We start from the raw sequence: 27,289 nt of genomic DNA, 5'->3' as shown, positions 1-27,289 counted from the left end.
CATTCCCTCCGCACTAATCCTAACCTTATTATTAAACCTGCCGATAAGGGGGGTGCTGTTGTAGTCTGGCGCACTGACCTCTACCTTGCCAAGGCACAGCGACAACTCACGGATACCTCCTCTTATTTACCCCTCGATCATGACCCCACTAAGGAGCACCAGGACATTGTCTCCCACACCATCACCGACTTTATCCGCTCAGGGGATCTCCCATCCACTGCTACCAACCTTATAGTTCCCACACCCCGCACTTCCCGTTTCTACCTCCTACCCAAGATCCACAAACCTGCCTGTCCTGGCCGACCTATTGTCTCAGCTTGCTCCTGCCCCACCGAACTCATTTCCGCATACCTCGACACCTCCCCCCCCCCCCGTTCAATCCCTTCCGACCTATGTTCGTGACACTTCTCACGCTCTTAAACTTTTCGATGATGTTAAGTTCCCTGGCCCCCACCACTTTATTTTCACCATGGATGTCCAGTCCCTATATACTTCCATCCCCCATCAGGAAGGTCTCAAAGCTCTCCGCTTCTTTTTGGATTCCAGACCTAATCAGTTCCCCTCTACCACCACTCTGCTCCGTCTAGCGGAATTAGTCCTTACTCTTAATAATTTCTCCTTTGGCTCCTCCCACTTCCTCCAAACTAAAGGTGTAGCTATGGGCACGCGTATGGGTCCTAGCTATGCCTGCCTTTTTGTTGGCTTTGTGGAACAATCTATGTTCCGTGCCTATTCTGGTATCTGTCCCCCACTTTTCCTTCGCTACATCGACGACTGCATTGGCGCTGCTTCCTGCACGCATGCAGAACTCGTTGACTTCATTAACTTTGCCTCCAACATTCACCCTGCCCTCAAGTTTACCTGGTCCATTTCCGACACCTCCCTCCCCTTTCTAGATCTTTCTGTCTCTATCTCTGGAGACAGTTTATCTACTGATGTCTACTATAAGCCTACGGACTCTCACAGCTACCCGGACTATTCCTCTTCTCACCCTGTCTCTTGGAAAAATGCTGTTCCCTTCTCGCAATTCCTCCGTCTCCGCCGCATCTGCTCTCAGGATGAGGCTTTTCATTCCAGGACGAGGGAGATGTCTTCCTTTTTTAAAGAAAGGGGCTTCCCTTCCTCCACTATCAACTCTGCTCTTAAACGCATCTCCCCCATTTCACGTACATCTGCTCTCACTCCATCCTCCCGCCACCCCACTAGGAATAGGGTTCCCCTTGTCCTCACCTACCACCCCACCAGCCTCTGGGTCCAACATATAATTCTCCGTAACTTCCGCCACCTCCAACGGGATCCCACCACTAAGCACATCTTTCCCTCCTCCCCCCCGCTTTCCACAGGGATCGCTCCCTACGCGACTCCCTTGTCCATTCATCCCCCCCCCCCGATCCCTCCCCACTGATCTCCCTCCTGGCACTTATCCGTGTAAGCGGAACAAGTGCTACACATGCCCTTACACTTCCTCCCTTATCACCATTCAGGGCCCCAGACAGTCCTTCCAGGTGAGGCGACACTTCACCTGTGAGTCTGCTGGGGTGATATACTGCGTCCGGTGCTCCTGATGTGGCCTTCTATATATTGGCGAGACCTGACACAGACTGGGAGACCGTTTCACTGAACACCTACGCTCTGTCCGCCAGAGAAAGCAGGATCTCCCAGTGGCCACACATTTTAATTCCACATCCCATTCCCATTCTGACATGTCTATCCACGGCCTCCTCTACTGTAAAGATGAAGCCGCACTCAGGTTGGAGGAACAACACCGTCTGGGTAGCCTCCAACCTGATGGCATGAACATTGACTTCTCAAACTTCCACTAATGCCCCACCTCCTCCTCGTACCCCATCCGTTATTTATTTATTTATATACACATATTCTTTTTCTCTCTCTCCTTTTTCTCCTTCTGTTCCTCTGACTATACCCCTTGCCCATCCTCTGGGCTTCCCCCCTCCCTTTTTCTTTCTCCCCGGACCTCCTGTCCCATGATCCTCTCGTATCCCTTTTGCCAATCACCTGTCCAGCTCTTGGCTCCATCCCTCCCCCTCCTGTCTTCTCCTATCATTTTGGATCTCCCCCTCCCCCTCCCACTTTCAAATCTCTTACTCACTCTTCCTTCAGTTAGTCCTGACGAAGGGTCTCGGCCTGAAACGTCGACTGTACCTCTTCCTGGAGATGCTGCCTGGCCTGCTGAGCTCACCAGCAACTTTTATGTTTGTTGCTTGAAATTCCAGCATCTGCAGGTTTCCTTGTGTTTATGATGATAGTAACCCCCCCCCCCCCCCCCGTTTGCTGGAGAAATTGTGGAAATCAAAATGCAAACCATTATCATATTTTCTGGGAATGCCCCATTATCAAAGACTATTGTAGTGGAATACATAATGCCCCCAAGACATCTTTAAATGTGAAATACCCTTAGAGAGTAAGACCATATAAGAGAGGTGAGAGTAGATATTGGACCGCTAGAAAATGGATAGTAGTAATGGGAGACAAAGAAATGGCTGAACTGAATAAGTATCTTACATCAGTCTTCACTGTGGAAGCAGTGTGCCAGAAATTCAAGAGAGTCAGGGGGTAGAAGTGAGTGTAGTTGCTATTACTAGGGAGAAGGTGCTTGGGAAGCCAAAGATTGATAAAATAAACTTTTCTCAGGGTTCCAGCCAGGTACAGGTATGTTTTGATTACAAACTCTGCCATCTTCATCAGGGATGATGCCAACAGGAAACTTTTTATTTCAATGGCTTCCTTCACTAGGCGGTCCCTAAAGAAAACCTAACAATGAGGAGGAAACCGTCGTTTTCTGCTTGTCTTCCCTATATTTCCATGGTTCTTGAAAGGATTGCCAGGATTCTGAAGAAATACAGGATTTTTACCATCCACAAACCTTCAAGAAAGCTCAAATTACAGCTTATGCAGGTCAAAGATGGACTGGGACTCAGGATGGCTGGCTTTTACAGGATTCCCTGTGAATGTGGAGCAGTGTATATCGGCCAGATGGGATGCACGGTGGAAACCAGCAAAAAGGAGCACAGGAGGTGTATCCGTTTGGGTTGTCCAGAGAAATCAGCAGAAGCAGAACATTGCATTCGCTGATTGATCTTGATGGCACAAAACTACTGTACCATTCCAAAGGCTTTTGGGAGCGCCTGGTGAAGGAAGCCATTGAAATAAAACTAAAGGAAAAGAAAAACGAAGGTCTCGATCTACATAAGAACTGGAATTTGATTGTGAACAATCAAGGGAAACCTGACTGGATGAAGACTAACCAATCATGAGGGGCATGCAACGGGAGTATAAATACCACCGGACTAGACATGCCCAGGCGTCATCCCTGATGAAGATGGCAGAGTCTGTCCTTGAAGCATCAGTTAAAAACGATACCTGTACCTGGCCGGAAGCCTAAAAAAAGTTTATTCATCATATATGCCAGGAAAGCACTAGATCATGAAGGTAGGTAAGTCACCTGGACCAGATGGTGTACACCCCAGGGTTCTGAAAGAGGTGGCTGAAGAGATTGTGGAGGCATTAATAATGATCTTTCAGGAATCACTAGAATTTGGAATTGTTCTGGAGAACAGGAAAACTGCAAATATCACTCCAATCTTTGGGAAGGGATGGAGGTAGAAGAAAGGAAATTATAGGCCAATTAGCTTGACTTCAGTGGTTGAGAACATGTTGGAGTCCATTATTAAGGATGAGGTTTCGGGGTACTTGGAGGCACATGATAAAATAGGCCAAAGTCAGCATAGTTTCCTTAAGGGAAATCTTGCCTGACAAATCTGTTGGAATTCTTTGAGGAAATAACAGGCAGGATGGACAAAAGGCAAGTCAGTGGATGTTGTTGACTTAGATTTTCAGAAGGCCTTTGACAAGGTGCCACACATTAACAAGATAAGAGACAGGGAGATAGAAAGTCATGCTGAAGGGTCTCAGCCCAAAACATCTACTATACTCTTTTCCATAGATGCTGTTTGGCTTGCTGAGTTCCTCCAGCATTTTGTGTGTGTTGCAGGGAAATAGAAAGCTTTTGGTACATTGGCCTTCATAAATCCAAGTATTGAGTACAGGAGATGGGATGTTACATTAAAGTTGTATAAGACATTGGTGAGGCCTAATTTGCAGTTTTGGTCACCTACCTACAGGAAAGATGTAAATAATATTGAAAGAGGACAGAGAAAATTTACAAGGATGTTGCCAGGTCTGGAGGACCTGAGTTGTAAGGAAAGATTTGAATAGATTAGGACTTTATTATTAGGACCTTGGAACATAGGAGATTGAGAGGAGATCTGATAGAGGTGTACAAAATTATGAGGAGTCTAGATACAGTAAATGCAAGGAGGATTTTTCCACTGAGGTTGGGTGGCTTCCCGGCTTAAGGGTGAAAGGTGAAAATGTAAGGGGAACATGAGCAGAAACATCTTTACTCAGGGGGTGGTGAGAGTGTGGAACAAGCTGCCAGCACAAGTGGTGCATGCGAACGTGATTTCAACATTGAAGAGAAGTTTTTGGATAGGCACATGGATAGTAGAGGTCTGGAAGGCTTTGATCCCGGTGCAGGTCAATGGGAGTCGGCAGTATAAATGGTTTGGCATGGACTGGATGGACCAAGGGGCCTGTTTCTGTGCTGTACTTTTCTATAACTCAATGCTGTGGATGTCTGTTTATAGTAGTTATATTATATAGCAAATATAAGTATTAGAAGAGAAATAGAAAAAATAAAAAAAAAGTTACCTCAAACAATCTAACGAGGGGGACATCACTTCCCTGGCTACAGGTTGACTCATTATAGAGCCTAATGGCCGAGGGTAAGAATGACCTCAGATAGCTCTCTTTGGAGCAGTGCAGTTGCCTTAGTCTATTACTAAAAGTGCTCCTCTGTTCAGCCAAGGTGGCATGCAGAGAGTGAGAAACATTGTCCAGAATTGCCAGGATTTTCCGTAGGGTCCTTTGTTTTACCACGGCCTCCAGTGTGTCCAATTTGACTCCCTAATTGGCATGCTGGCCTTTCTAATCAGTTTATTGAGCCTGTTGGCATCACCCGTGTTGATACCATTGTCCCAGCACACCACTGCATAGAAGACTGTACTGGCGACAACAGACTGATAGAACAGATGTGCAGGAGAGGCCTGCATACTCCAAAGGACCTCAGTCTCCTCAGGAAGTAGAGGTGACTCTGGCCCTTCTTGTACACAGCCTCTGTGTCCGTGCTCCACTGTCATCCAGGTACACCCCCAGGTACTTGTAGGTCCCCATCACATCCACATTCTCACCATCACCAGTACCAGGGAACTGTGCAGGATTAGTCTTCCCAAAGTCCATCACCATCTCCTTTGTCTTACTGATGATCAGCTGCAGATGATTCAGCTTGCACTATTCGACAAAGTCCTCCACCAGGGCCCTGTATTCATCCTCCTGTCCTCCCTTTATACATCCAACTATTGCTGAGTCATCAGAGAATTTCTGCAGATGACATGACTCAGTCTCGCTTTAGGTAACCTTGAAGTTAGACCTGTAATTCCTACTCCCATGTCTTCCTCTGAATTAGAAGTTACAAAACATAACAAGCATGGATGGGGAAAGGACATTTCCTCTACTGGCTGTGTCTGGAACCAGAGGGCACAGCCTCAGAATAGAGGAAATAGAGAGATGTCCATTTAGAACAGAACTGAGAAGGTATTTAATTTACTAGAGGGTGGTCAATCTGTGGAATTCATTTAAAGCAGAGTTTGATAGATTCTTGGTTAGTCAGGGCAACAAAGATTATGAGGAGAAAGCAGAAGAATGGGGTTGAGAGGGATAATAAATCAGCCATGATAGAATGGTGGAGCAGACTTGATGGGCCGAATAGTTTATGTCTAGTCCTATGTCTTGTGGTCTTAACACAAACAATGTATTGCAGTGTATGTTCTGACAAATGTAATAAATAAATGAATCTGAGTCTGACACAACAGAATCCTTTCAACCCACAGGGAGGAAGGCAAGAAAAGAGCCAAATCTCCCATCCACAAGTTTCCTAGGATGGTATAAGGCAGTATGGAGGCAACTTGATCAGCTCACACTCAACTTGATCGAAGAACGACAGAGAAGCAAGGTGTTGGGAGAGTCAATCAAAGAGGCATGGGGATATACAGCATGAACACAGGCCTATCGGCCTTCTCGGCCCTCACAGACTATCCACTTACATTAATCTATATTAATCCCAATTTTTAATATCTATCCATATTCTCATCAGCTCCTCCCCACCCCCAGATTCCACCACTCACCTACACCCCAGAAGGAACTTACAGTGGCCAATTGGCCTGCCAACCGGCATTATCTTTGGGATGTGGAGGGAGCGCAAACCCATGCAGTCTCAGGGAGAGCATGCATACTGCACACAGTCAGTCAGCAGCCACAGTCACTGAATCTACCAACTGCAGAAAAACTTCCAAAAATCTATTTCACTATGTATGGTTGCTGGAGTATGGAGACTATTATAATATGCTCACTAGAACATGGTTTTGTGAAGAAAAGGGACTTTTTTTCATTACTGTATGTCACAATGGCAGTTTCAGAATTACGCAGGCAAATGAGCATCTTCAAAACAACAGTTTATAAACGACCACCAATCAGTTCATCCTTAATGCTTGATCTGCATGCTTCTCCTCATTGCTGCTAGTGCTCATTTTCCAAAATGCTTTGCTTGCCATAAAATTAAAAAAATGTGATATTGGCCCCTGAGGTGGAATTTCATTTTCAAAACTCATTTTTTTACAGTAATGAGCTAATTCTATCATTTAAAAAGCAAGGATATCTTGCATTGCCTTATGTAACCATGAATTCTAAACCCAAGAATGTCTGTTACCGCTTTATCACATCTGAATGATATAATATCCAGCAGCAATATCATTTTTGTTTCTAACAGTCAAAACAATCACAGTAAATTATGAATTTTAAGCATTTATCTTTCTGATTCTGTAGAAGTTGTGTATTTGTTTTAATTTCCTGTTGGGGTAGATTAGGAAATTGAGGCTTGGCAGATTCTTGAAGCCATGCTGTATCAAGGAGCTGGTTTTAATAATGCAGTTGAAATGGGGTCAAGTGCCAGTTTGATCTCCATTGGTGGGATTTTGATTTGTTTGCATATTCAGAGACAATTCCAGAAGGATTAAGCATAAATTATGCAGTCTAATCCAACTCTCCACTGTTTGCATTCCCCCTTTCTTATATTAACCACTTTTCAATGTGCTTCTGAAGTGTATCAACAACCCAAGACCAACACATTCTAACCTGGAATAAAAGCAAGAAAAAATAAAAACAAGTTTGTGGACGATACAAAGATAAATGGAGGGGCAGGTGGTCTTGAGGAAGCAGAAAGTCTGCAGAAAGACTTCGATTGGGGGAATGGGCAAAGAAGTGACAGATAGAATATAGTGTAGGGAGGTGTCTGTTCATGCACTTTGGAAGAATATTCAAAATTCTGAGGTGCAAAGGGACTTTGAAGTCTTCATGCAGGATTCCCTAAAGGTTCACTTGCAGGTTGAGTTGGTAGTGAGGAAGGCAAATGCAATGTTAGCATTCATTTGAAAAAAAAATTGATTAGACTGCACTTTGAGTACTGTGAGCAGTTTTGGGCCCCTTTTCCAAGAAAATGTGTTGACATTAGAGAGGGTCCTGAGGAAGTTCACAAGAATGATTCTACGAATGAAAGGGCTAATGTATGAGAAGCATTTGATGGCTCTGGGTCTATACTCACTGCAGTTGAGAAGAATAAGGAGGATCCCATTGAAACCTATTGAATATTGAAAGGCCTAGATAGAGATAATGTGGAGAGAATATTTCCTTTAGTGGGGGAGCATAGGATCAGAGGGCACAGCCTCAGAATAGAGGGATGTCCATTTAGAACAGAGATAAGGAGGAATTTCTTTAGCCAGAAGGTAGTGGATCTGTGGAATTCATTGCCACAGACAGCTGTGGAGGCCAAGTCACTGGGTGTATTTAAAACGGAGATTGATAGGCTCTTGATTAGTAAAGGTGTCAAAGGTTACAGGGAGAAGGCAGGAGAATGGGATTGAGAGGGATAATAAATCAGTCATGATGGAACGAGGGAGCAGACACAATGGGCCAAATAGCCTAACTCCACTCTTACATCTTACATCTTATGGTCCAAGAAAATCCTGGAAATACTCAGACAGACTCAGAGTTGCCATTTCAAGTTAATGCTTGAAGCAGATTTTGTGAAAAGAGCAACACAATGCTGGAGGAACTCAGCAGGTGAGACAGCATTTATATAGTCACTTTAACTCAGCAACAATGAATATTAACAGCCGCTTCATAGGAGCATTTTCAAAATAAAATTGATGTCAGACCCATTATCACACACAGGAGATGAAGGGTCTTGCCCCGAAACATCGACTGTTTACTCTTTTCCATAGATGCTTCCTGACCTGCTGAGTTCCTCCAGCATTTTATGCGAGTTGCTCTGGATTTGAAGCACCTGCAGATATCCTCTTGTTTGTGATCAGACCCATTATGTTGTATTGCTAGATCTTGAGGCACTAGAACTGAAGGATCATCATAAAGGGATGAGAAAGGTGAAGATAGTCAAAGGTAGGAGAATTGCAGTTGTCAGGAGTTTGAGACTAAAGACTCAGAACTGGTGATGGGAATGAATAAATGTATAGGAAAGAAGAAGATCAAAGTTAGAGAAGCAAAGATATTTCTAAGGGAACTTTGTGTGCATAATTATGCCAACCTGTACACAATATCTCTCTAGATTCAAGAAGACTCAAGACTCAAGACTGTTTAATGTCCCTTTCAGTACACAAGTGTAAAGGAGAATGCAATAATTGTTACTCTGGGTCTGATGCAGCACAAAAAAACAACACAGTAAGATAAAATGCACAATAATAATAATAAAACACAATAAATATAGATACATAAGATAACTTGTATATATAGATTGATCGCATGATGATAGGCACAGGAGTATCTGTACACAAGGTGACCCTGACAAGAAATCATAAAGTAGTGGTGGTTGGGGATGTGGAGGGGTGGGTTAGTGGGTGGAGGTGTTGATCCACTTTACTGTTTCAAAAAAGTAACTGTTTCTGAGTCCGGTGGTCCTGGTGTGGACACTACGTAGCCTCCTCCCTGATGAGAGTGGGACAAACAATCCATGAGCAGGGTGGGTGGGTTCCTTCATGACGTTATTGGTCCTTTTCCGATACCTTTCTGTATATATGTCATTGATGGCAGATAGGCATCAAGAACATACATACAGTTTGATTTACATCTTAAGTGTTTATGTATTTCTTTGGGATCAATTATGAACTGGAGGAAGAACTGGTGGAGATTTCAAACATAATCAAGAATGATATAATAGAAAATCTTTAAAATAATGAGTATTTCAAAGCTCAGGTAGATAGGGCTGTAAAGAGAGCTTTTGGCACACTAGATTTCAAAAATCTGGGCAGAGTGCAGGATTTGGGATGTTATGTTGAACATAGAGTATTAAAGCACAGTACAGGCCCTTTTAACTTACTCTAGGATCAATCCAACCATTCCCTCCTAAATAACCCTCCATTTATCTATCATCCATGTGCCTATCTAAGAGTTTCGTTCATGCCCCTAATGGATCTGCCTCTAGCAAGCATTCCACACACCTATCACTCCCTGTGTAAAGAACATCCTCTGACATCCTCCCCCCCCCCCACCCATTATATGTGCAGGTTGGTATGTTAACAGGTTCACTGTAAATTGGCCTGCTGTGTAGACAAGTGGTAGGAGTTGATGAAAATGTGAGGGGAAATACAAAATGGAATTTATGTACGATTACTGTAAATGGGCTGTTAATGGCTGGCATGAACCCAATGGGCTAAAGGATCTATTTCCCTGCTGTTTCTCTCAAAGTCTGTAAAATTGGGTGGAGGTATTTTGCAGGGTGAACAACACCATTGAAGTTGAGGTTTGTTCAAAATAAAACCATCTGAGAAATCATAGTAGGGTGTCAGCCCTGCCCAGGCAGGCACCTCCCAGTCTCCACCCAGCTACAGGAGTTAGAAGTTGCCACTCATTTCTAACCCATCACTTGCAGCCTATTTAAACCTGCCTTTCAGCCGCGGTCCTGGTTCAGCCAGCCTCAAGCAGTTGCTCCTAGTCTTCAGTTATCTTGTTGCCTGTGGTGATTATTACCTGCTCTCTCTTGTTTTGTTGCCCTTTGTGGCTTATTATTTTTGCAGTCTGTTATTAAAGTTATCATTCATTGCTAAATTATCTCTGCTGCTCTGCTTTTGGGTCAAGCTTCCTCTGCATTTCCTGACAGAGGGTATTCTCAAATAGAGTAGGGTAGGGTAGTAAAGGTATGCCTCCCTGGGAGACCTCCTAGTGCCAAGCAAGATGAAACATATTTAATGAGTTGGTAGAGATTGTAGAATCACTTTAACACAGCCTCTTCAGACATTGTTGAAAGTTAAAAATTCATGACCAAAAACCTGAGATCGTATAGTGATATTGAAGAATTTGTCATGACCTTGAATTTCCACGTCCTTCTCCACCAAGTGCTGTGAGATAGGTTTGTGTGCAGTTTAACAGTTGAGCAATTTCAACCTAATTTATTGAATGCATACGATTTAATGTTTGAGCATGTATGTAAATAGCAATGGAGACGGCTTCTAAAAACACCAGAATCTCGGTCAAAAACACAAGAGATTCTGCAGACGCTGGAAATCTTGAGCAACACACACAAAATGCTGGAGGAACTCAGCAGGTCAGGCAGCGTCTATGGAGGGAAATAAACAGTTGATGTTTTGGGCTGAGACCCTTCTTCAGGAGTTTCTGTCAGTACCTGATGCAGTATTAGTGCAAATATTGGACAAATTGAAACGGCAAAGACAACGACTGTAACAAGAATTCCTCACTTGCAGACCCCAGTCAGTTCAGATTGGCAACATCTCCTCCGTGTATAAGATGATGAGAGGCATTGATCGTGTGGATCGTCAGAGGCTTTTTCCCAGGGCTGAAATGGCTAACACGAGAGGGCACAGTTTTAAGGTGCTTGGAAGTAGGTACAGAGGAGATGTCAGGGGCAAGTTTTTTACGCAGAGAGTGGTGAGTGTGTGGAACGGGCTGCCGGTGGCAGTGGTGGAGGCGGATACAATAGGGTCTTTCAAGAAACTCCTGGACAGGTACATGGAGCTGAGAAAAATAGAGGCTATGGGTAACCAGAGGTGATTTCTAAAGTAAGTACATGTTTGCACAGCTTTGTGGGCCAAAGGGCCTGTATTGTGCTGTAGGTTTTCTATGTTTCTATTAATTACCATCAGCACACTTGTTTTATGCTTATGTCTGTGTGGCTAAGCACATCTCCAATGCCATATTTAAGTTTGCTGACAACACCATTGTTGTAGGCTGAATCAAAGGTGGTGAGTAATCAGCATTTAGGAGGGAGATTGAAAATCTGACTGAAGGTGCAACAACACCGATCTCTCACTCAATGGCAGCAAAACCAAAGAGCTGGAGACTTCAGGAGGAGGAAACTGGAGGTCCATGAGCCAGTCCACAATGAGGAATCAAAGGTAGAGAAGGCCAGTAACTTAAATTCCTTGGCATTATCACTTCAGAGGATCTGTCCTGGGTCAAGCAGCACATAAGTGCCATTACAGAGAAGGCAAGGCAGTACCTCTACCTTCTTAGAAGTTTGCAAAGATTCAGCATGTCATCGAAAACTTTGACAAACTTCTATACTGTAGATGCGCAGTGGAGATTATATTGACTAGTTTCATCATGGTCTGGTATAGAAACACCAAGGTCCTTGAACAGAAAATCCAACAAAAAGCAATGGATACGGCCCAGTCCATCACAGGTAAAGGCCTACCCAACATCTACATGGAACGTTGCCACAGGGAAGCAGCATCCATCATCAGGAACCCCCACCATCCAGACCATGCTTTCTTCTTGCTGCTGCCATCGAGAAGGAGGTTCAGGAGCCTCAGGACCCACACCACCAGGTTCACAAACAGTTGGTACCATCTGGGATAACTTCTACTACTACTACTACGTCAAGGCAAGGCATAACTTCACTCACCCCAACACTGAACTGATTTCACAACCTATAGACTCACTTTGAAGGACTCTACAACTTAGGCTCTCAATATATATTACTTATTTATTTACTATTGTTATTTTGGTTTTTTTTCTTTTTTGTATTTGTAGTTTGTTGTCTTTTGCATATTGGTTGTTCGTCCATCTTGTACAGTTGTTCATCGATTCTATTGAGATTCTTTTCATTGTCTGTGAATGCCCACAAGAAAAATCTCAGAGTTGTGTATGGTGACTTGGTATGTACTTTGATAACACTGGACAACAAATTTTTTCAAAAGTGTTGCTTCCGCAGATTTTTTTTTTGTCTTTGATAGACCACTTGAAGCTGAACAGAAATATAATTACAGACTACTTGTATCACATAGGAATTTGGAGAAAAAAGAAATCAACTTTTATTGAATATTTTAACTGCATAATGGTGCTGACATTTTGCAACAGTTCAACTAAGCTAAAAGTATTTTGTTAATGATTTTTATTTGTACTCAGTGTCTGAGGCTTCTCGCTTAAGCATCCAACAATAATCAGCCAGCATTGATGGATTCCAGTTGCCCTGATACCGTTTCTCCATGACCGCAATATCTTGGTGAAAGCTTTCGGCATGCTTGTCACTGACAGCGCCAAGATTTGCAGGGAAGAGGTCTAAATAGGAATGCAGAAATTTAATCTTTAGTGACATGTTTCACTCCATGGTTTGGTGTGCTTGAAGCATGTTGTCAACCAGTGGCACGTAGTTTAGTGCTCTGTAGGTGGCAAGAAAATTTTCAACAACATTCTTGAATGCCTTCCATCTGATTTTCTCCAGTCCCACTAGAGGTTCTTCCAATTGCCTGTCACTAATGACCTGTTTGTTTTGTGGACCAACAAGAATGCCTTCCTTAATCTTGACATCAGTTGTTCGGGGAAACATTTATCTCAAATATCGAAATCCTCATGGATTTCATGTAGGTCTTTCCTGTCCTGGAATAAACATACAGTCCTATAAAAAGTATTGACCCTCCTTGGAAGTTTCTATGTTTTACTATTTTACAACATTGAATCACAGTGGATTTAATTTGGCCTTTTTTGACACTGATCAACAGAAAAAAAGACCTTTGTGTCAAAGTAAAAACAAATCCTTACAAAGTGATTTAAAATAATTACAATTATAAAACACAAAATAATTGATTACATAAGTATTCACCCTCTTTAATATGATACACCATATCATCACTGGTGCAGCCTATTGGTTTTAGAAGTCGCATAATTGGTTAAATGGAAATCTGCTTTTGGAGACCTATATGCAGCTAAAGTGTTTCAATTGATAGTAGTAAAAGTACACCTGTATCTGGAAGGTCCAACTGCTGGTGAGTCAGTATCCTGGCAAAAACTACACCATGAAGACAAAAGAACACTCCAAGCAACTCCGTAAAAAGCACAAGTCAGGAGACAGATACAAGAACATTTCCAAGTCACTGAATATCTCTTGGAGCACAGTTAAGTCAATCATCAAGAAATGGAAAGAATATGGCACAGCTGTAAATCTGCCTAGAGCAGGCTGTCCTCAAAAACTGAGTGACTGTGCAAGATGGGGTCTACTGAGAGAGACCACCAAGAGACATATGACACCTCTGGAGAAGTTACAAGCTTCAATGGCTGAGGTGGGAGAGACTGTGCATACAACGACTGTTGCCCAGGTGCTACACCAGTCTCAGCTTTATGGGAGAATGGCAAAGAGAAGGACAAAGCTGAAAAATCTCACATGAAATCTCGGCTAGAGTGTGCCAGAAGCATGTGAGGGACTCTGAAGTCAGTTGGAAGAAAGCTCCATGGACTGATTAAACCAAAATTGGGCATTTTGGCCATCAGACTAAAGACCGCACATCATCAAAAACACACCATCCCTACCGTGAAGCATGGTGGCTGCATCATGCTGTGGGGATACTTCACTGCAGCAGCTTGAGCAGTTTTGTAAAGAGAAATGGGGGAAAATTGCAATGTCCAAATGTGCAAAGCTGATAGAGACCTATCCACACAGACTCAAGGCTGTAATTGCTACCAAAGGTGTATCTACTAAATACTGACTTGAAGGAGGTGAATACTTATGCAATCAATTATTTTGTGTTTTTATATCTGTACTTAATTAAGATCACTTTGTAGAAATCTGTTTTCACTTTGACACGAAAGAATTTTTTTCTGTTGATCCATGTGAGAAAAGCCAAATTAAATCCATTGTGATTCAATGCTGTAAAACAATACAACATGAAAACTTCCAAAGGGGGTGGGTACTTTTTACAGGCACCTGGCCCTGGAGTAACGCCGTTCCTTTGGCTTTATTCAATGTATGGATGAATGACAATTAAACTTGAACTTGAAATGTACACTGCACAAAAATTTTGCAACATGCAGAAGCAGGCTGAACTGGAACTCTGGTGAGAATCTGATGTTTTTTGCCATGTTAGATCTGCCTCGTGCATTTTCATAGTTAAATGTGAAAAGAAGAAAGTCAAATCTATGCAATATTCAGCATCCTCAAGAGGCTTTATTTGGACACTAACTTTCTTACAGCATTAGTTATTTGAGCCATTAAGGGGAAGATGCTACAGGACTCTGAGTAAGTTTTTTACACAGAAAGGGTTGTGTGCGCGGAATGCCCTGCCAGAGGAGGTGGTAGAGGCAGATACATTAGGGATATTTAGGAAACTCTTGGAAAGGTACATGGATGTTAGAAAAAGTGAGGACTGTGTAGGAGGGGAAGCATTAGATTAATCTTAAAATAGATTACGAGGATGGCACTTAATGACTTTGGGATGTGGGCGAAAACAAGTGCAGTCTCAGGAGAGGGTGCAAACTCAATGCCAGGACTAACCTGGGTCACTGGAGCTGTGAAGTAGTGGCAGTACCAGCGGAACCACTCTGCTTCCTCACAGCAGAATTATCTAATTCTATTATAAACAAAGAAAATAAATTATCTAAAATAGCTGAAATCAGTATTAAGTCCTGAAGGCAACAAGGTGCCCATGCAGAAGATATGGGCCTTGACAGCTCCCTATTTCCTGGTCCAAACTGGCTCTATAAGCCCTCTACACACCTATTCCACACCGGGAAGTTTGCAGGGTTCATCACTTCTTGCTTCATTGCAGGCCCAACTAGCTCACCTTCACCCATTCCTCTCACTGAATTCATTCTTGCACTGAACAACTTCCTCAGCTTCACTCATTCGCTTCATGTCACTGTTAAAGTCAAGATGCCAAGTCACAGGGTGTATTTATGGCAGAGATTAATCAGTTCTTGATTGGTCTGGACATTAAGGGAAAAGGCAGGAGAATTGGGTTGAAAAAGAACTGAGCCATAGGCAAATGTCAGGGCAAACTCAATTGGCTACATAGCCTAATTCTGCCACAATATCTTATGATTATTACCCAGCATCAATATCAAAGATGTGTGAGTCATAACATTGGGGAGGACACAGCAAAGAAGATGAGACTACTGCAACAGGAGTCTCAATGGATTAGTCTCTTCTTGTGCACCACAACACCAGCTGTACACTGAAACACTGTGCAGTGATATCTCCAGTTAGGAGTTGGGGGTAAACAAAAAACAATGGCCATTGTTGGTGTGCATCAGCTCAGCAAACAAAAGGATCTGAAAATCAGCAAGTGCATATCTGGCAAGGCTGCAACAAAGGCAGTGTGCATCCATCAGGACTATCACGAAAGAAGGTGCAGAGAACATGCTGGTGTTGGTGGGCAGGCAGCCAATCACAACGGGGTGCATGCCCCACTTATGTAAAAGAACTGAGACCCACTGTCATGATGCTTGGTTTTCCTGAGGAGATTGTATGAGACAAATGATCCACACTTTCAGTTTGTCCAAGATGATATCAGAGATTACTTTACACCTCCTTACCATCTCGCCCCAAAGAGAGAAGCTGAGGGAAATGTGCACAAGTTTAAGGAAGCAAGGTGTAATTCAGATTTTCCTCTAAGCCACAGAGCAAGACCTTACACCACTACTGGATACATCCCTGCAGAAATGCTGATACCAAGAAGGCATGGAATGTGCTAAAATCTGTTCCAGCTTTACCTGGAAGGAAAGTTAAAGAGAAGTAGTTGAAACAAAGTAAATATCAAGTTACTTGCTATAAACCGAACGGCTCAGGCAAATGTTAAGATGCTGAGAACTCCATTTGGGTCAGAGCTGAGAAGATGGGAAATAGAACATAGAATATTACAGCACAGTACAGGCCCTTCAACACACAATGTTGTGCCGACCCTTAAACCAACTCTGAGAACAATCTAACCCTTCCTTCCTCCGTAGCCCTCCATTTTTCTTTCATCCATGTGTCAATCTCATGCTTTCTTAAATGTCCCTAATGTATCCGCTTCTACCACCACCCCTGCCAGGCCATTCCACACACTCACCAGTCTCTGTGTAAAAATCTTACCATAGGAAAGATTGCGGAGAAATGTTGGGCCAAGAGTTAGCTGGCAATTCATAAAGATTCATGGAGATTACTTGATCTCAGTCGGTACCACATACCAAGGACGACTGCAAGGAAGCTAAAAGCAACCTGCTGGAAGAACTCAGCGAGTCAGGCAACATCTGTGAAGGCAAAGGGGTAGCCAATGTATTGGGTTGAGACCCTGTTTTGGAACTGAAGAATAGTAAGGATGATTGTGAGTTTGAATGGGTTCCAGAAGAGTCTGTGAATCTCTGCTGGGGAGTTTGAAGCCCGGTGTCTGCAGGCCTGAGTCTGTGTCCGCTGGAGGCCAGTCCAGGGGTTAAAGGATTGTGTATGTACAATGGTAGGAGGGAGGAACAGTGTTTGTTTTTGTTGTTGTTGTTTTGTTGCTTGTGTTCTGGTTTGTTCCACCAAACATTGTGGGTGCTGGAATGTGTGGTGACACTTGCAGGCTGCCTCCAGTGCATCATCAGTTGTGTTGGTTGTTAATGCAAATGGTGCATTTCACTGTATGTTTCCATGTACACCTGATAAATAAACATGAATATTGAATTTTGAAGAGCCCTACAGCGGTTGAAGAGGAGAGAACATAGAAAGTGACTGAAAAGAGTCAAGAAATTAAACCTTTTGTGCTCAGAGATGGATGCTCCATCAACAACAAGTTATTCATAAAGATGCATCACGAATAACACAAGGTTAAAGAAGGGTAAAACACCTCCTGGCAGGTACCTCAGGAAGCATCATCTCTAGACCTGTGCCACCCAGTAGGGAACTGAGAGCCGGCCCTGACTGTTCTACCACTTGCCTGAAGACGCACATCTATCTGTGTTTTCTGCCTTTCCTTCTCCAGTGCTTGATGGGTCTATAATGTGTGGACTCACTTTCAAGGACTCTACAGTTCATATTCCCAGTATTGTTTATTTACTTTTTTATTATTTGTATCATTTGCTGCATTTGCACATTGTTGGTTGTTTGTCTTTCTTGTGTACAGTTTTTCACGTGTTCTATTGTATTTATTTTGCTGTGAATACCCACAAGAAAATGAATCTCAGGGTAGTATACGGTGACGTATACGTACTTTGATAATAAATTCACGGTCCGGTCCATTGACCCTTGCTCCAGGTTTTCTTGTCTACCCTGTTTCTGTTCTTGTTGAGCTCTAATTGAGGCAACTGATGCTCATTGGGGCTGGCTGCATAAATACCTTCAGAGACCAGGGCATGGCTGCTGGATTGTTCTTGTCCTTACTCCTTGTATCCCTTCCTCTGCCTTCTGTTTCCTCGCCTGAAGCCCTGTCTTGTCTTGCTGGTAACTCTTGCCTCACCTGAAGTTCTGTCTCGCCTTGCTTTGCCAGTAGCCTTGCCTTGTCTTGCTGTCTGGTCCTGGAGCCACTCTGTACCTTGCTCCCTTCCTGTCCCTTGCCTCTGCCCAGGTAAGCCAGGCCATCCTGCCGTTACCTGGGGTTGGTGCTGTCCCTTGCCTCTGTTGGGTGGTGATCCGCGCCCTGCCCAGGAGGAGCCTGCCAAGCCTCGCCTCAAGTCTCCAGCCTCCCGCCTCGCCTCAAGTCTTCAGCCTCCCGCCTCGCCTCGCCTCCATCCTCGCCTCGCCTCAAGTCTCCATCCTCACCTCAAGTCTCCAGCCTCCAGCCTCCAGCCTCACCTCAAGTCTCCAGCCTCCAGCCTCGCCTCGCCTCAAGTCTCCAGCCTCCAGCCTCCAGCCTCGCCTCGTCTCCTGCCTCCAGCCTCCATCCTCACCTCAAGTCTCCAGCCTCCAGCCTCACCTCAAGTCTCCAGCCTCCAGCCTCGCCTCACCTCAAGTCTCCAGCCTCCAGCCTCACCTCAAGTCTCCAGCCTCCAGCCTCGCCTCACCTCAAGTCTCCAGCCTCGCCTCGTCTCAAGTCTCCAGCCTCGCCTCGTCTCCATCCTCGCCTCGCCTCAAGTCTCCAGCCTCCCGCCTCACCTCGCCTCCAGCCTCAGGCCTCCAGCCTCGCCTCAAGTCTCCAGCCTCCAGCCTCCAGCCTCACCTCAAGTCTCCAGCCTCCAGCCTCCAGCCTCACCTCAAGTCTCCAGCCTCCAGCCTCGCCTCCAGCCTCCAGCCTCACCTCAAGTCTCCAGCCTCCAGCCTCACCTCAAGTCTCCAGCCTCCAGCCTCCAGCCTCGCCTCAAGTCTCCAGCCTCCAGCCTCACCTCAAGTCTCCAGCCTCAAGCCTCCAGCCTCGCTTCTAGTCTCCAGCCTCCAGCCTCGCCTCAGGCCTCCAGCCTCCATCCTCACCTCAAGTCTCCAGCCTCCAGCCTCGCCTCACCTCAAGTCTCCAGCCTCCAGCCTCACCTCAAGTCTCCAGCCTCCAGCCTCGCCTCAAGTCTCCAGCCTCCAGCCTCCAGCCTCGCCTCAAGTCTCCAGCCTCCAGCCTCCAGCTTCGCTTCTAGTCTCCAGCCTCCAGCCTCGCTTCTAGTCTCCAGCCTCCAGCCTCGCCTCAGGCCTCCAGCCTCCATCCTCACTTCAAGTCTCCAGCCTCCAGCCTCGCCTCAGCTCAAGTCTCCAGCCTCCAGCCTCCAGCCTCACCTCAAGTCTCCAGCCTCCAGCCTCGCCTCAAGTCTCCAGCCTCCAGCCTCACCTCAAGTCTCCAGCCTCCAGCCTCGCCTCAAATCTCCAGCCTCACCTCAAGTCTCCAGCCTCGCCTCACCTCAAGTCTCCAGCCTCCAGCCTCGCCTCGCCTCAAGTCTCCAGCCTCCAGCCTCCAGCCTCGCTTCTAGTCTCCAGACTCCAGCCTCGTCTCAGGCCTCCAGCCTCCATCCTCACCTCAAGTCTCCAGCCTCCAGCCTCGCCTCACCTCAAGTCTCCAGCCTCCAGCCTCACCTCAAGTCTCCAGCCTCCAGCCTCCAGCCTCGCCTCAAGTCTCCAGCCTCCAGCCTCCCCTCAAGTCTCCAGCCTCCAGACTCCAGCCTCGCCTCAAGTCTCCAGCCTCACCTCAAGTCCCCAGCCTCGCCTCACCTCAAGTCTCCAGCCTCCAGCCTCGCCTCGCCTCAAGTCTCCAGACTCCATCCTCGCCTCACCTCAAGTCTCCAGCCTCCAGCCTCCAGCCTCACCTCAAGTCTCCAGCCTCCAGCCTCACCTCAAGTCTCCAGCCTGCAGCCTCCAGCCTCGCCTCAAGTCTCCAGCCTCCAGCCTCACCTCAAGTCTCCAGCCTCCAGCCTCCAGCCTCGCCTCAAGTCTCCAGCCTCACCTCAAGTCTCCAGCCTCCAGCCTCCAGCCTCGCCTCAAGTCTCCAGCCTCCAGCCTCCAGCTTTGCTTCTAGTCTCCAGCCTCCAGCCTCGCCTCAGGCCTCCAGCCTCCAGCCTCACCTCAAGTCTCCAGCCTCCAGCCTCGCCTCGCCTCAAGTCTGCAGCCTCCAGCCTCACCTCAAGTCTCCAGCCTCCAGCCTCGCCTCACCTCAAGTCTCCAGCCTCCAGCCTCACCTCAAGTCTCCAGCCTCCAGCCTCGCCTCGATTCAAGTCTCCAGCCTCCAGCCTCACCTCACCTCAAGTCTCCAGCCTCCAGCCTCGCCTCGCCTCAAGTCTCCAGCCTCCAGCCTCCAGCCTCGCTTCTAGTCTCCAGCCTCCAGCCTCGCCTCAGGCCTCCAGCCTCCATCCTCACCTCAAGTCTCCAGCCTCCAACCTCCAGCCTCACCTCAAGTCTCCAGCCTCCAGCCTCCAGCCTCACCTCAAGTCTCCAGCCTCCAGCCTCCAGCCTCGCCTCAATTCTCCAGCCTCCAGCCTCACCTCAAGTCTCCAGCCTCCAGCCTCGCCTCAAGTCTCCAGCCTCACCTCAAGTCTCCAGCCTCCAGCCTCCAGCCTCGCCTCAGGCCTCCAGCCTCCAGCCTCACCTCAAGTCTCCAGCCTCCAGCCTCGCCTCACCTCAAGTCTCCAGCCTCGCCTCGCCTCAAGTCTCCAGCCTCCAGCCTCACCTCAAGTCTCCAGCCTCCAGCCTCGCCTCACCTCAAGTCTCCAGCCTCCAGCCTCGCCTCACCTCAAGTCTCCAGCCTCCAGCCTCACCTCAAGTCTCCAGCCTCCAGCCTCGCCTCACCTCAAGTCTCCAGCCTCCAGCCTCGCCTCACCTCAAGTCTCCAGCCTCCAGCCTCACCTCAAGTCTCCAGCCTCCAGCCTCCAGCCTCGCCTCAAGTCTCCAGTCTCGCCTCGCCTCAAGTCTCCAGCCTCCAGCCTCGCCTCGCCTCTAGTCTCCAGCCTCCAGCCTCGCCTCACCTCAAGTCTCCAGCCTCCAGCCTCGCCTCAAGTCTCCAGCCTCCAGCCTCCAGCTTTGCTTCTAGTCTCCAGCCTCCAGCCTCGCCTCAGGCCTCCAGCCTCCAGCCTCACCTCAAGTCTCCAGCCTCCAGCCTCGCCTCACCTCAAGTCTCCAGCCTCCAGCCTCGCCTCAGGCCTCCAGCCTCCAGCCTCACCTCAAGTCTCCAGCCTCCAGCCTCGCCTCACCTCAAGTCTCCAGCCTCCAGCCTCCAGCCTCCAGCCTCACCTCAAGTCTCCAGCCTCCAGCCTCCAGCCTCGCCTCAAGTCTCCAGCCTCCAGCTTCACTTCTAGTCTCCAGCCTCCAGCCTCGCCTCAAGTCTCCAGCCTCCAGCCTCACCTCACCTCAAGTCTCCAGCCTCCAGCCTCGCCTCGCTTCAAGTCTCCAGCCTCCAGCCTCCAGCTTCGCTTCTAGTCTCCAGCCTCCAGCCTCCAGCCTCGCCTCAAGTCTCCAGCCTCCAGCTTCGCTTCTAGTCTCCAGCCTCCAGCCTCGCCTCAAGTCTCCAGCCTCCAGCCTCGCCTCACCTCAAGTCTCCAGCCTCCAGCCTCGCCTCACCTCAAGTCTCCAGCCTCCAGCCTCCAGCCTCACCTCAAGTCTCCAGCCTCCAGCCTCGCCTCACCTCAAGTCTCCAGCCTCCAGCCTCGCCTCAGGCCTCCAGCCTCCATCCTCACCTCAAGTCTCCAGCCTCCAGCCTCGCTTCTAGTCTCCAGCCTCGCCTCAGGCCTCCAGCCTCCATCCTCACCTCAAGTCTCCAGCCTCCAGCCTCGCCTCACCTCAAGTCTCCAGCCTCCAGCCTCCAGCCTCACCTCAAGTCTCCAGCCTCCTGCCTCACCTCAAGTCTCCAGCCTCCAGCCTCACCTCGCCTCAAGTCTCCAGCCTCCAGTCTCCAGCCTCGCTTCTAGTCTCCAGCCTCCAGCCTCGCCTCAGGCCTCCAGCCTCCATCCTCACCTCAAGTCTCCAGCCTCCAGCCTCGCCTCACCTCAAGTCTCCAGCCTCCAGCCTCACCTCAAGTCTCCAGCCTCCTGCCTCACCTCAAGTCTCCAGCCTCCAGTCTCCAGCCTCGCTTCTAGTCTCCAGCCTCCAGCCTCGCCTCAGGCCTCCAGTCTCCAGCCTCACCTCAAGTCTCCAGCCACCAGCCTCCAGCCTCGTCTCAAGTCTCCAGCCTCCAGCCTCCAGCCTCACTTCTAGTCTCCAGCCTCCAGCCTCGCCTCACCTCAAGTCTCCAGCCTCCAGCCTCGCCTCGCCTCAAGTCTCCAGCCTCCAGCCTCACTTCTAGTCTCCAGCCTCCAGCTTCGCCTCAGGCCTCCAGCCTCCATCCTCACCTCAAGTCTCCAGCCTCCAGCCTCACCTCAAGTCTCCAGCCTCCAGCCTCCAGCCTCGCCTCAAGTCTCCAGCCTCCAGCCTTGCCTCAAGTCTCCAGCCTCCAGCCTCCAGCCTCGCCTCAAGTCTCCAGCCTCACCTCAAGTCTCCACCCTCCAGCCTCCAGCCTCGCCTCAAGTCTCCAGCCTCCAGCCTCCAGCCTCGCCTCAAGTCTCCAGCCTCACCTCAAGTCTCCAGCCTCCAGCCTCCAGCCTCGCCTCAGGCCTCCAGCCTCCAGCCTCACCTCAAGTCTCCAGCCTCCAGCCTCGCCTCACCTCAAGTCTCCAGCCTCCAGCCTCGCCTCGCCTCAAGTCTCCAGCCTCCAGCCTCCAGCCTCACCTCGTCTCCAGCCTCCAGCCTCGCCTCACCTCAAGTCTCCAGCCTCCCGCCTCACCTCAAGTCTCCAGCCTCCAGCCTCCAGCCTCGCCTCAAGTCTCCAGCCTCCAGCCTCGCCTCAAGTCTCCAGCCTCCAGCCTCCAGCCTCGCCTCGCCTCAAGTCTCCAGCCTCCAGCCTCCAGCCTCGCCTCGTCTCCTGCCTCCAGCCTCCAGCCTCGCCTCAAGTCTCCAGCCTCCAGCCTCACCTCAAGTCTCCAGCCTCCAGCCTCGCCTCACCTCAAGTCTCCAGCCTCCAGCCTCACCTCAAGTCTCCAGCCTCCAGCCTCGCCTCACCTCAAGTCTCCAGCCTCGCCTCGTCTCAAGTCTCCAGCCTCGCCTCGTCTCCATCCTCGCCTCGCCTCAAGTCTCCAGCCTCCCGCCTCACCTCGCCTCCAGCCTCAGGCCTCCAGCCTCGCCTCAAATCTCCAGCCTCCAGCCTCACCTCAAGTCTCCAGCCTCCAGCCTCCAGCCTCACCTCAAGTCTCCAGCCTCCAGCCTCCAGCCTCGCCTCAAGTCTCCAGCCTCCAGCCTCACCTCAAGTCTCCAGCCTCCAGCCTCCAGCCTCGCCTCAAGTCTCCAGCCTCCAGCCTCCAGCCTCGCCTCAAGTCTCCAGCCTCCAGCCTCCAGCTTCGCTTCTAGTCTCCAGCCTCCAGCCTCCAGCCTCAGGCCTCCAGCCTCCAGCCTCACCTCAAGTCTCCAGCCTCCAGCCTCGCCTCACCTCAAGTCTCCAGCCTCCAGCCTCCAGCCTCACCTCAAGTCTCCAGCCTCCAGCCTCGCCTCACCTCAAGTCTCCAGCCTCCAGCCTCCAGCCTCGCTTCTAGTCTCCAGCCTCCAGCCTCACCTCAAGTCTCCAGCCTCCAGCCTCGCCTCGCCTCAAGTCTCCAGCCTCCAGGTTCAGGCCTCCAGCTTCGCTTCAAGTCTCCAGCCTCCAGCCTCCAGCCTCGCCTCAAGTCTCCAGCCTCCAGCCTCCAGCCTCGCCTCAAGTCTCCAGCCTCCAGCCTCGCCTCGCCTCAAGTCTCCAGCCTCCAGCCTCCAGCCTTGCTTCTAGTCTCCAGCCTCCAGCCTCACCTCAAGTCTCCAGCCTCCAGCCTCCAGCCTCACCTCAAGTCTCCAGCCTCCAGCCTCCAACCTCGCCTCAAGTCTCCAGCCTCCAGCCTCACCTCAAGTCTCCAACCTCCAGCCTCCAGCCTCGCTTCTAGTCTCCAGCCTCCAGCCTCGCCTCAGGCCTCCAGCCTCCATCCTCACCTCAAGTCTCCAGCCTCCAGCCTCGCCTCACCTCAAGTCTCCAGCCTCCAGCCTCACCTAAAGTCTCCAGCCTCCAGCCTCGCCTCAAGTCTCCAGCCTCCAGCCTCGCCTCAAGTCTCCAGCCTCCAGCTTCGCTTCTAGTCTCCAGCCTCCAGCCTCCAGCCTCGCTTCTAGTCTCCAGCCTCCAGCCTCGCCTCAGGCCTCCAGCCTCCATCCTCACTTCAAGTCTCCAGCCTCCAGCCTCGCCTCAGCTCAAGTCTCCAGCCTCCAGCCTCCAGCCTCACCTCAAGTCTCCAGCCTCCAGCCTCGCCTCAAGTCTCCAGCCTCCAGCCTCACCTCAAGTCTCCAGCCTCCAGCCTCGCCTCGCCTCGTCTCCAGCCTCCAGCCTCCAGCCTCGCTTCTAGTCTCCAGCCTCCAGCCTCGCCTCAGGCCTCCAGCCTCCATCCTCACCTCAAGTCTCCAGCCTCCAGCCTCGCCTCACCTCAAGTCTCCAGCCTCCAGCCTCACCTCAAGTCTCCAGCCTCCAGCCTCGCCTCAAGTCTCCAGCCTCCAGCCTCCCCTCAAGTCTCCAGCCTCCAGCCTCCAGCCTCGTCTCAAGTCTCCAGCCTCACCTCAAGTCCCCAGCCTCCAGCCTCGCCTCGCCTCAAGTCTCCAGCCTCCTGCCTCACCTCAAGTCTCCAGCCTCCAGCCTCACCTCGCCTCAAGTCTCCAGCCTCCAGTCCCCAGCCTCGCTTCTAGTCTCCAGCCTCCAGCCTCGCCTCAGGCCTCCAGCCTCCATCCTCACCTCAAGTCTCCAGCCTCCAGCCTCGCCTCACCTCAAGTCTCCAGCCTCCAGCCTCACCTCAAGTCTCCAGCCTCCTGCCTCACCTCAAGTCTCCAGCCTCCAGTCTCCAGCCTCGCTTCTAGTCTCCAGCCTCCAGCCTCGCCTCAGGCCTCCAGTCTCCAGCCTCACCTCAAGTCTCCAGCCACCAGCCTCCAGCCTCGTCTCAAGTCTCCAGCCTCCAGCCTCCAGCCTCACTTCTAGTCTCCAGCCTCCAGCCTCGCCTCACCTCAAGTCTCCAGCCTCCAGCCTCGCCTCGCCTCAAGTCTCCAGCCTCCAGCCTCCAGCCTCACTTCTAGTCTCCAGCCTCCAGCCTCGCCTCAGGCCTCCAGCCTCCATCCTCACCTCAAGTCTCCAGCCTCCAGCCTCACCTCAAGTCTCCAGCCTCCAGCCTCCAGCCTCGCCTCAAGTCTCCAGCCTCCAGCCTTGCCTCAAGTCTCCAGCCTCCAGCCTCCAGCCTCGCCTCAAGTCTCCAGCCTCACCTCAAGTCTCCACCCTCCAGCCTCCAGCCTCGCCTCAAGTCTCCAGCCTCCAGCCTCCAGCCTCGCCTCAAGTCTCCAGCCTCACCTCAAGTCTCCAGCCTCCAGCCTCCAGCCTCGCCTCAGGCCTCCAGCCTCCAGCCTCACCTCAAGTCTCCAGCCTCCAGCCTCGCCTCACCTCAAGTCTCCAGCCTCCAGCCTCGCCTCGCCTCAAGTCTCCAGCCTCCAGCCTCCAGCCTCACCTCGTCTCCAGCCTCCAGCCTCACCTCACCTCAAGTCTCCAGCCTCCAGCCTCACCTCAAGTCTCCAGCCTCCAGCCTCCAGCCTCGCCTCAAGTCTCCAGCCTCCAGCCTCGCCTCAAGTCTCCAGCCTCCAGCCTCGCCTCGCCTCAAGTCTCCAGCCTCCAGCCTCACCTCACCTCAAGTCTCCAGCCTCCAGCCTCGCCTCACCTCAAGTCTCCAGCCTCCAGCCTCGCCTCGCCTCAAGTCTCCAGTCTCCAACCTCCAGCCTCGCCTCAAGTCTCCAGCCTCCAGCCTCGCCTCAAGTCTCCAGCCTCCAGCCTCCAGCCTCACCTCAAGTCTCCAGCCTCCAGCCTCGCCTCGCCTCAAGTCTCCAGCCTCCAGCCTCCAGCCTCGCCTCGTCTCCTGCCTCCAGCCTCCAGCCTCGCCTCAAGTCTCCAGCCTCCAGCCTCACCTCAAGTCTCCAGCCTCCAGCCTCGCCTCACCTCAAGTCTCCAGCCTCCAGCCTCACCTCAAGTCTCCAGCCTCCAGCCTCGCCTCACCTCAAGTCTCCAGCCTCGCCTCGTCTCAAGTCTCCAGCCTCGCCTCGTCTCCATCCTCGCCTCGCCTCAAGTCTCCAGCCTCCCGCCTCACCTCGCCTCCAGCCTCAGGCCTCCAGCCTCGCCTCAAATCTCCAGCCTCCAGCCTCACCTCAAGTCTCCAGCCTCCAGCCTCCAGCCTCACCTCAAGTCTCCAGCCTCCAGCCTCCAGCCTCGCCTCAAGTCTCCAGCCTCCAGCCTCCAGCCTCGCCTCAAGTCTCCAGCCTCCAGCCTCCAGCCTCGCCTCAAGTCTCCAGCCTCCAGCCTCCAGCTTCGCTTCTAGTCTCCAGCCTCCAGCCTCCAGCCTCAGGCCTCCAGCCTCCAGCCTCACCTCAAGTCTCCAGCCTCCAGCCTCGCCTCACCTCAAGTCTCCAGCCTCCAGCCTCCAGCCTCACCTCAAGTCTCCAGCCTCCAGCCTCGCCTCACCTCAAGTCTCCAGCCTCCAGCCTCCAGCCTCGCTTCTAGTCTCCAGCCTCCAGCCTCACCTCAAGTCTCCAGCCTCCAGCCTCGCCTCGCCTCAAGTCTCCAGCCTCCAGGTTCAGGCCTCCAGCTTCGCTTCTAGTCTCCAGCCTCCAGCCTCCAGCCTCGCCTCAAGTCTCCAGCCTCCAGCCTCCAGCCTCACCTCAAGTCTCCAGCCTCCAGCCTCGCCTCGCCTCAAGTCTCCAGCCTCCAGCCTCCAGCCTTGCTTCTAGTCTCCAGCCTCCAGCCTCCAGCCTCCAGCCTCACCTCAAGTCTCCAGCCTCCAGCCTCCAGCCTCACCTCAAGTCTCCAGCCTCCAGCCTCCAACCTCGCCTCAAGTCTCCAGCCTCCAGCCTCACCTCAAGTCTCCAACCTCCAGCCTCCAGCCTCGCTTCTAGTCTCCAGCCTCCAGCCTCGCCTCAGGCCTCCAGCCTCCATCCTCACCTCAAGTCTCCAGCCTCCAGCCTCGCCTCACCTCAAGTCTCCAGCCTCCAGCCTCACCTCAAGTCTCCAGCCTCCAGCCTCGCCTCAAGTCTCCAGCCTCCAGCCTCGCCTCAAGTCTCCAGCCTCCAGCCTCCAGCTTCGCTTCTAGTCTCCAGCCTCCAGCCTCCAGCCTCGCTTCTAGTCTCCAGCCTCCAGCCTCGCCTCAGGCCTCCAGCCTCCATCCTCACTTCAAGTCTCCAGCCTCCAGCCTCGCCTCAGCTCAAGTCTCCAGCCTCCAGCCTCCAGCCTCACCTCAAGTCTCCAGCCTCCAGCCTCGCCTCAAGTCTCCAGCCTCCAGCCTCACCTCAAGTCTCCAGCCTCCAGCCTCGCCTCAAATCTCCAGCCTCACCTCAAGTCTCCAGCCTCGCCTCACCTCAAGTCTCCAGCCTCCAGCCTCGCCTCGCCTCGTCTCCAGCCTCCAGCCTCCAGCCTCGCTTCTAGTCTCCAGCCTCCAG

General features: G+C 50.4%; 1 protein-coding gene across 3 annotated transcripts in view; it reads right to left on the bottom strand.

Moving 5' to 3' along the window:
* LOC140212742 (uncharacterized) overlaps nt 1-27,289 on the bottom strand; it is an 87,374-nt gene that overhangs the window by 23,512 nt on the left and 36,573 nt on the right. The window contains exon 4 of one of the 3 annotated variants that reach the window (XM_072283887.1): nt 12,496-12,720. The exons of the other annotated variants lie outside the window; for them this stretch is intronic. Coding sequence (XP_072139988.1) covers nt 12,554-12,720 — 167 coding nt within the window. The 3' untranslated portion in view covers nt 12,496-12,553. Of the gene's footprint in view, nt 1-12,495; nt 12,721-27,289 lie in introns of those variants that run through there. 3 annotated transcript variants of the gene reach the window in all.

This window comes from Mobula birostris, chromosome 20 (assembly GCF_030028105.1).
Source record: "Mobula birostris isolate sMobBir1 chromosome 20, sMobBir1.hap1, whole genome shotgun sequence".
Lineage (NCBI taxonomy): Eukaryota > Metazoa > Chordata > Chondrichthyes > Myliobatiformes > Myliobatidae > Mobula > Mobula birostris.
The sequence above is the reverse complement of the archived record's forward strand: the minus strand, read 5'-3'. Positions and strand labels throughout refer to the sequence as shown.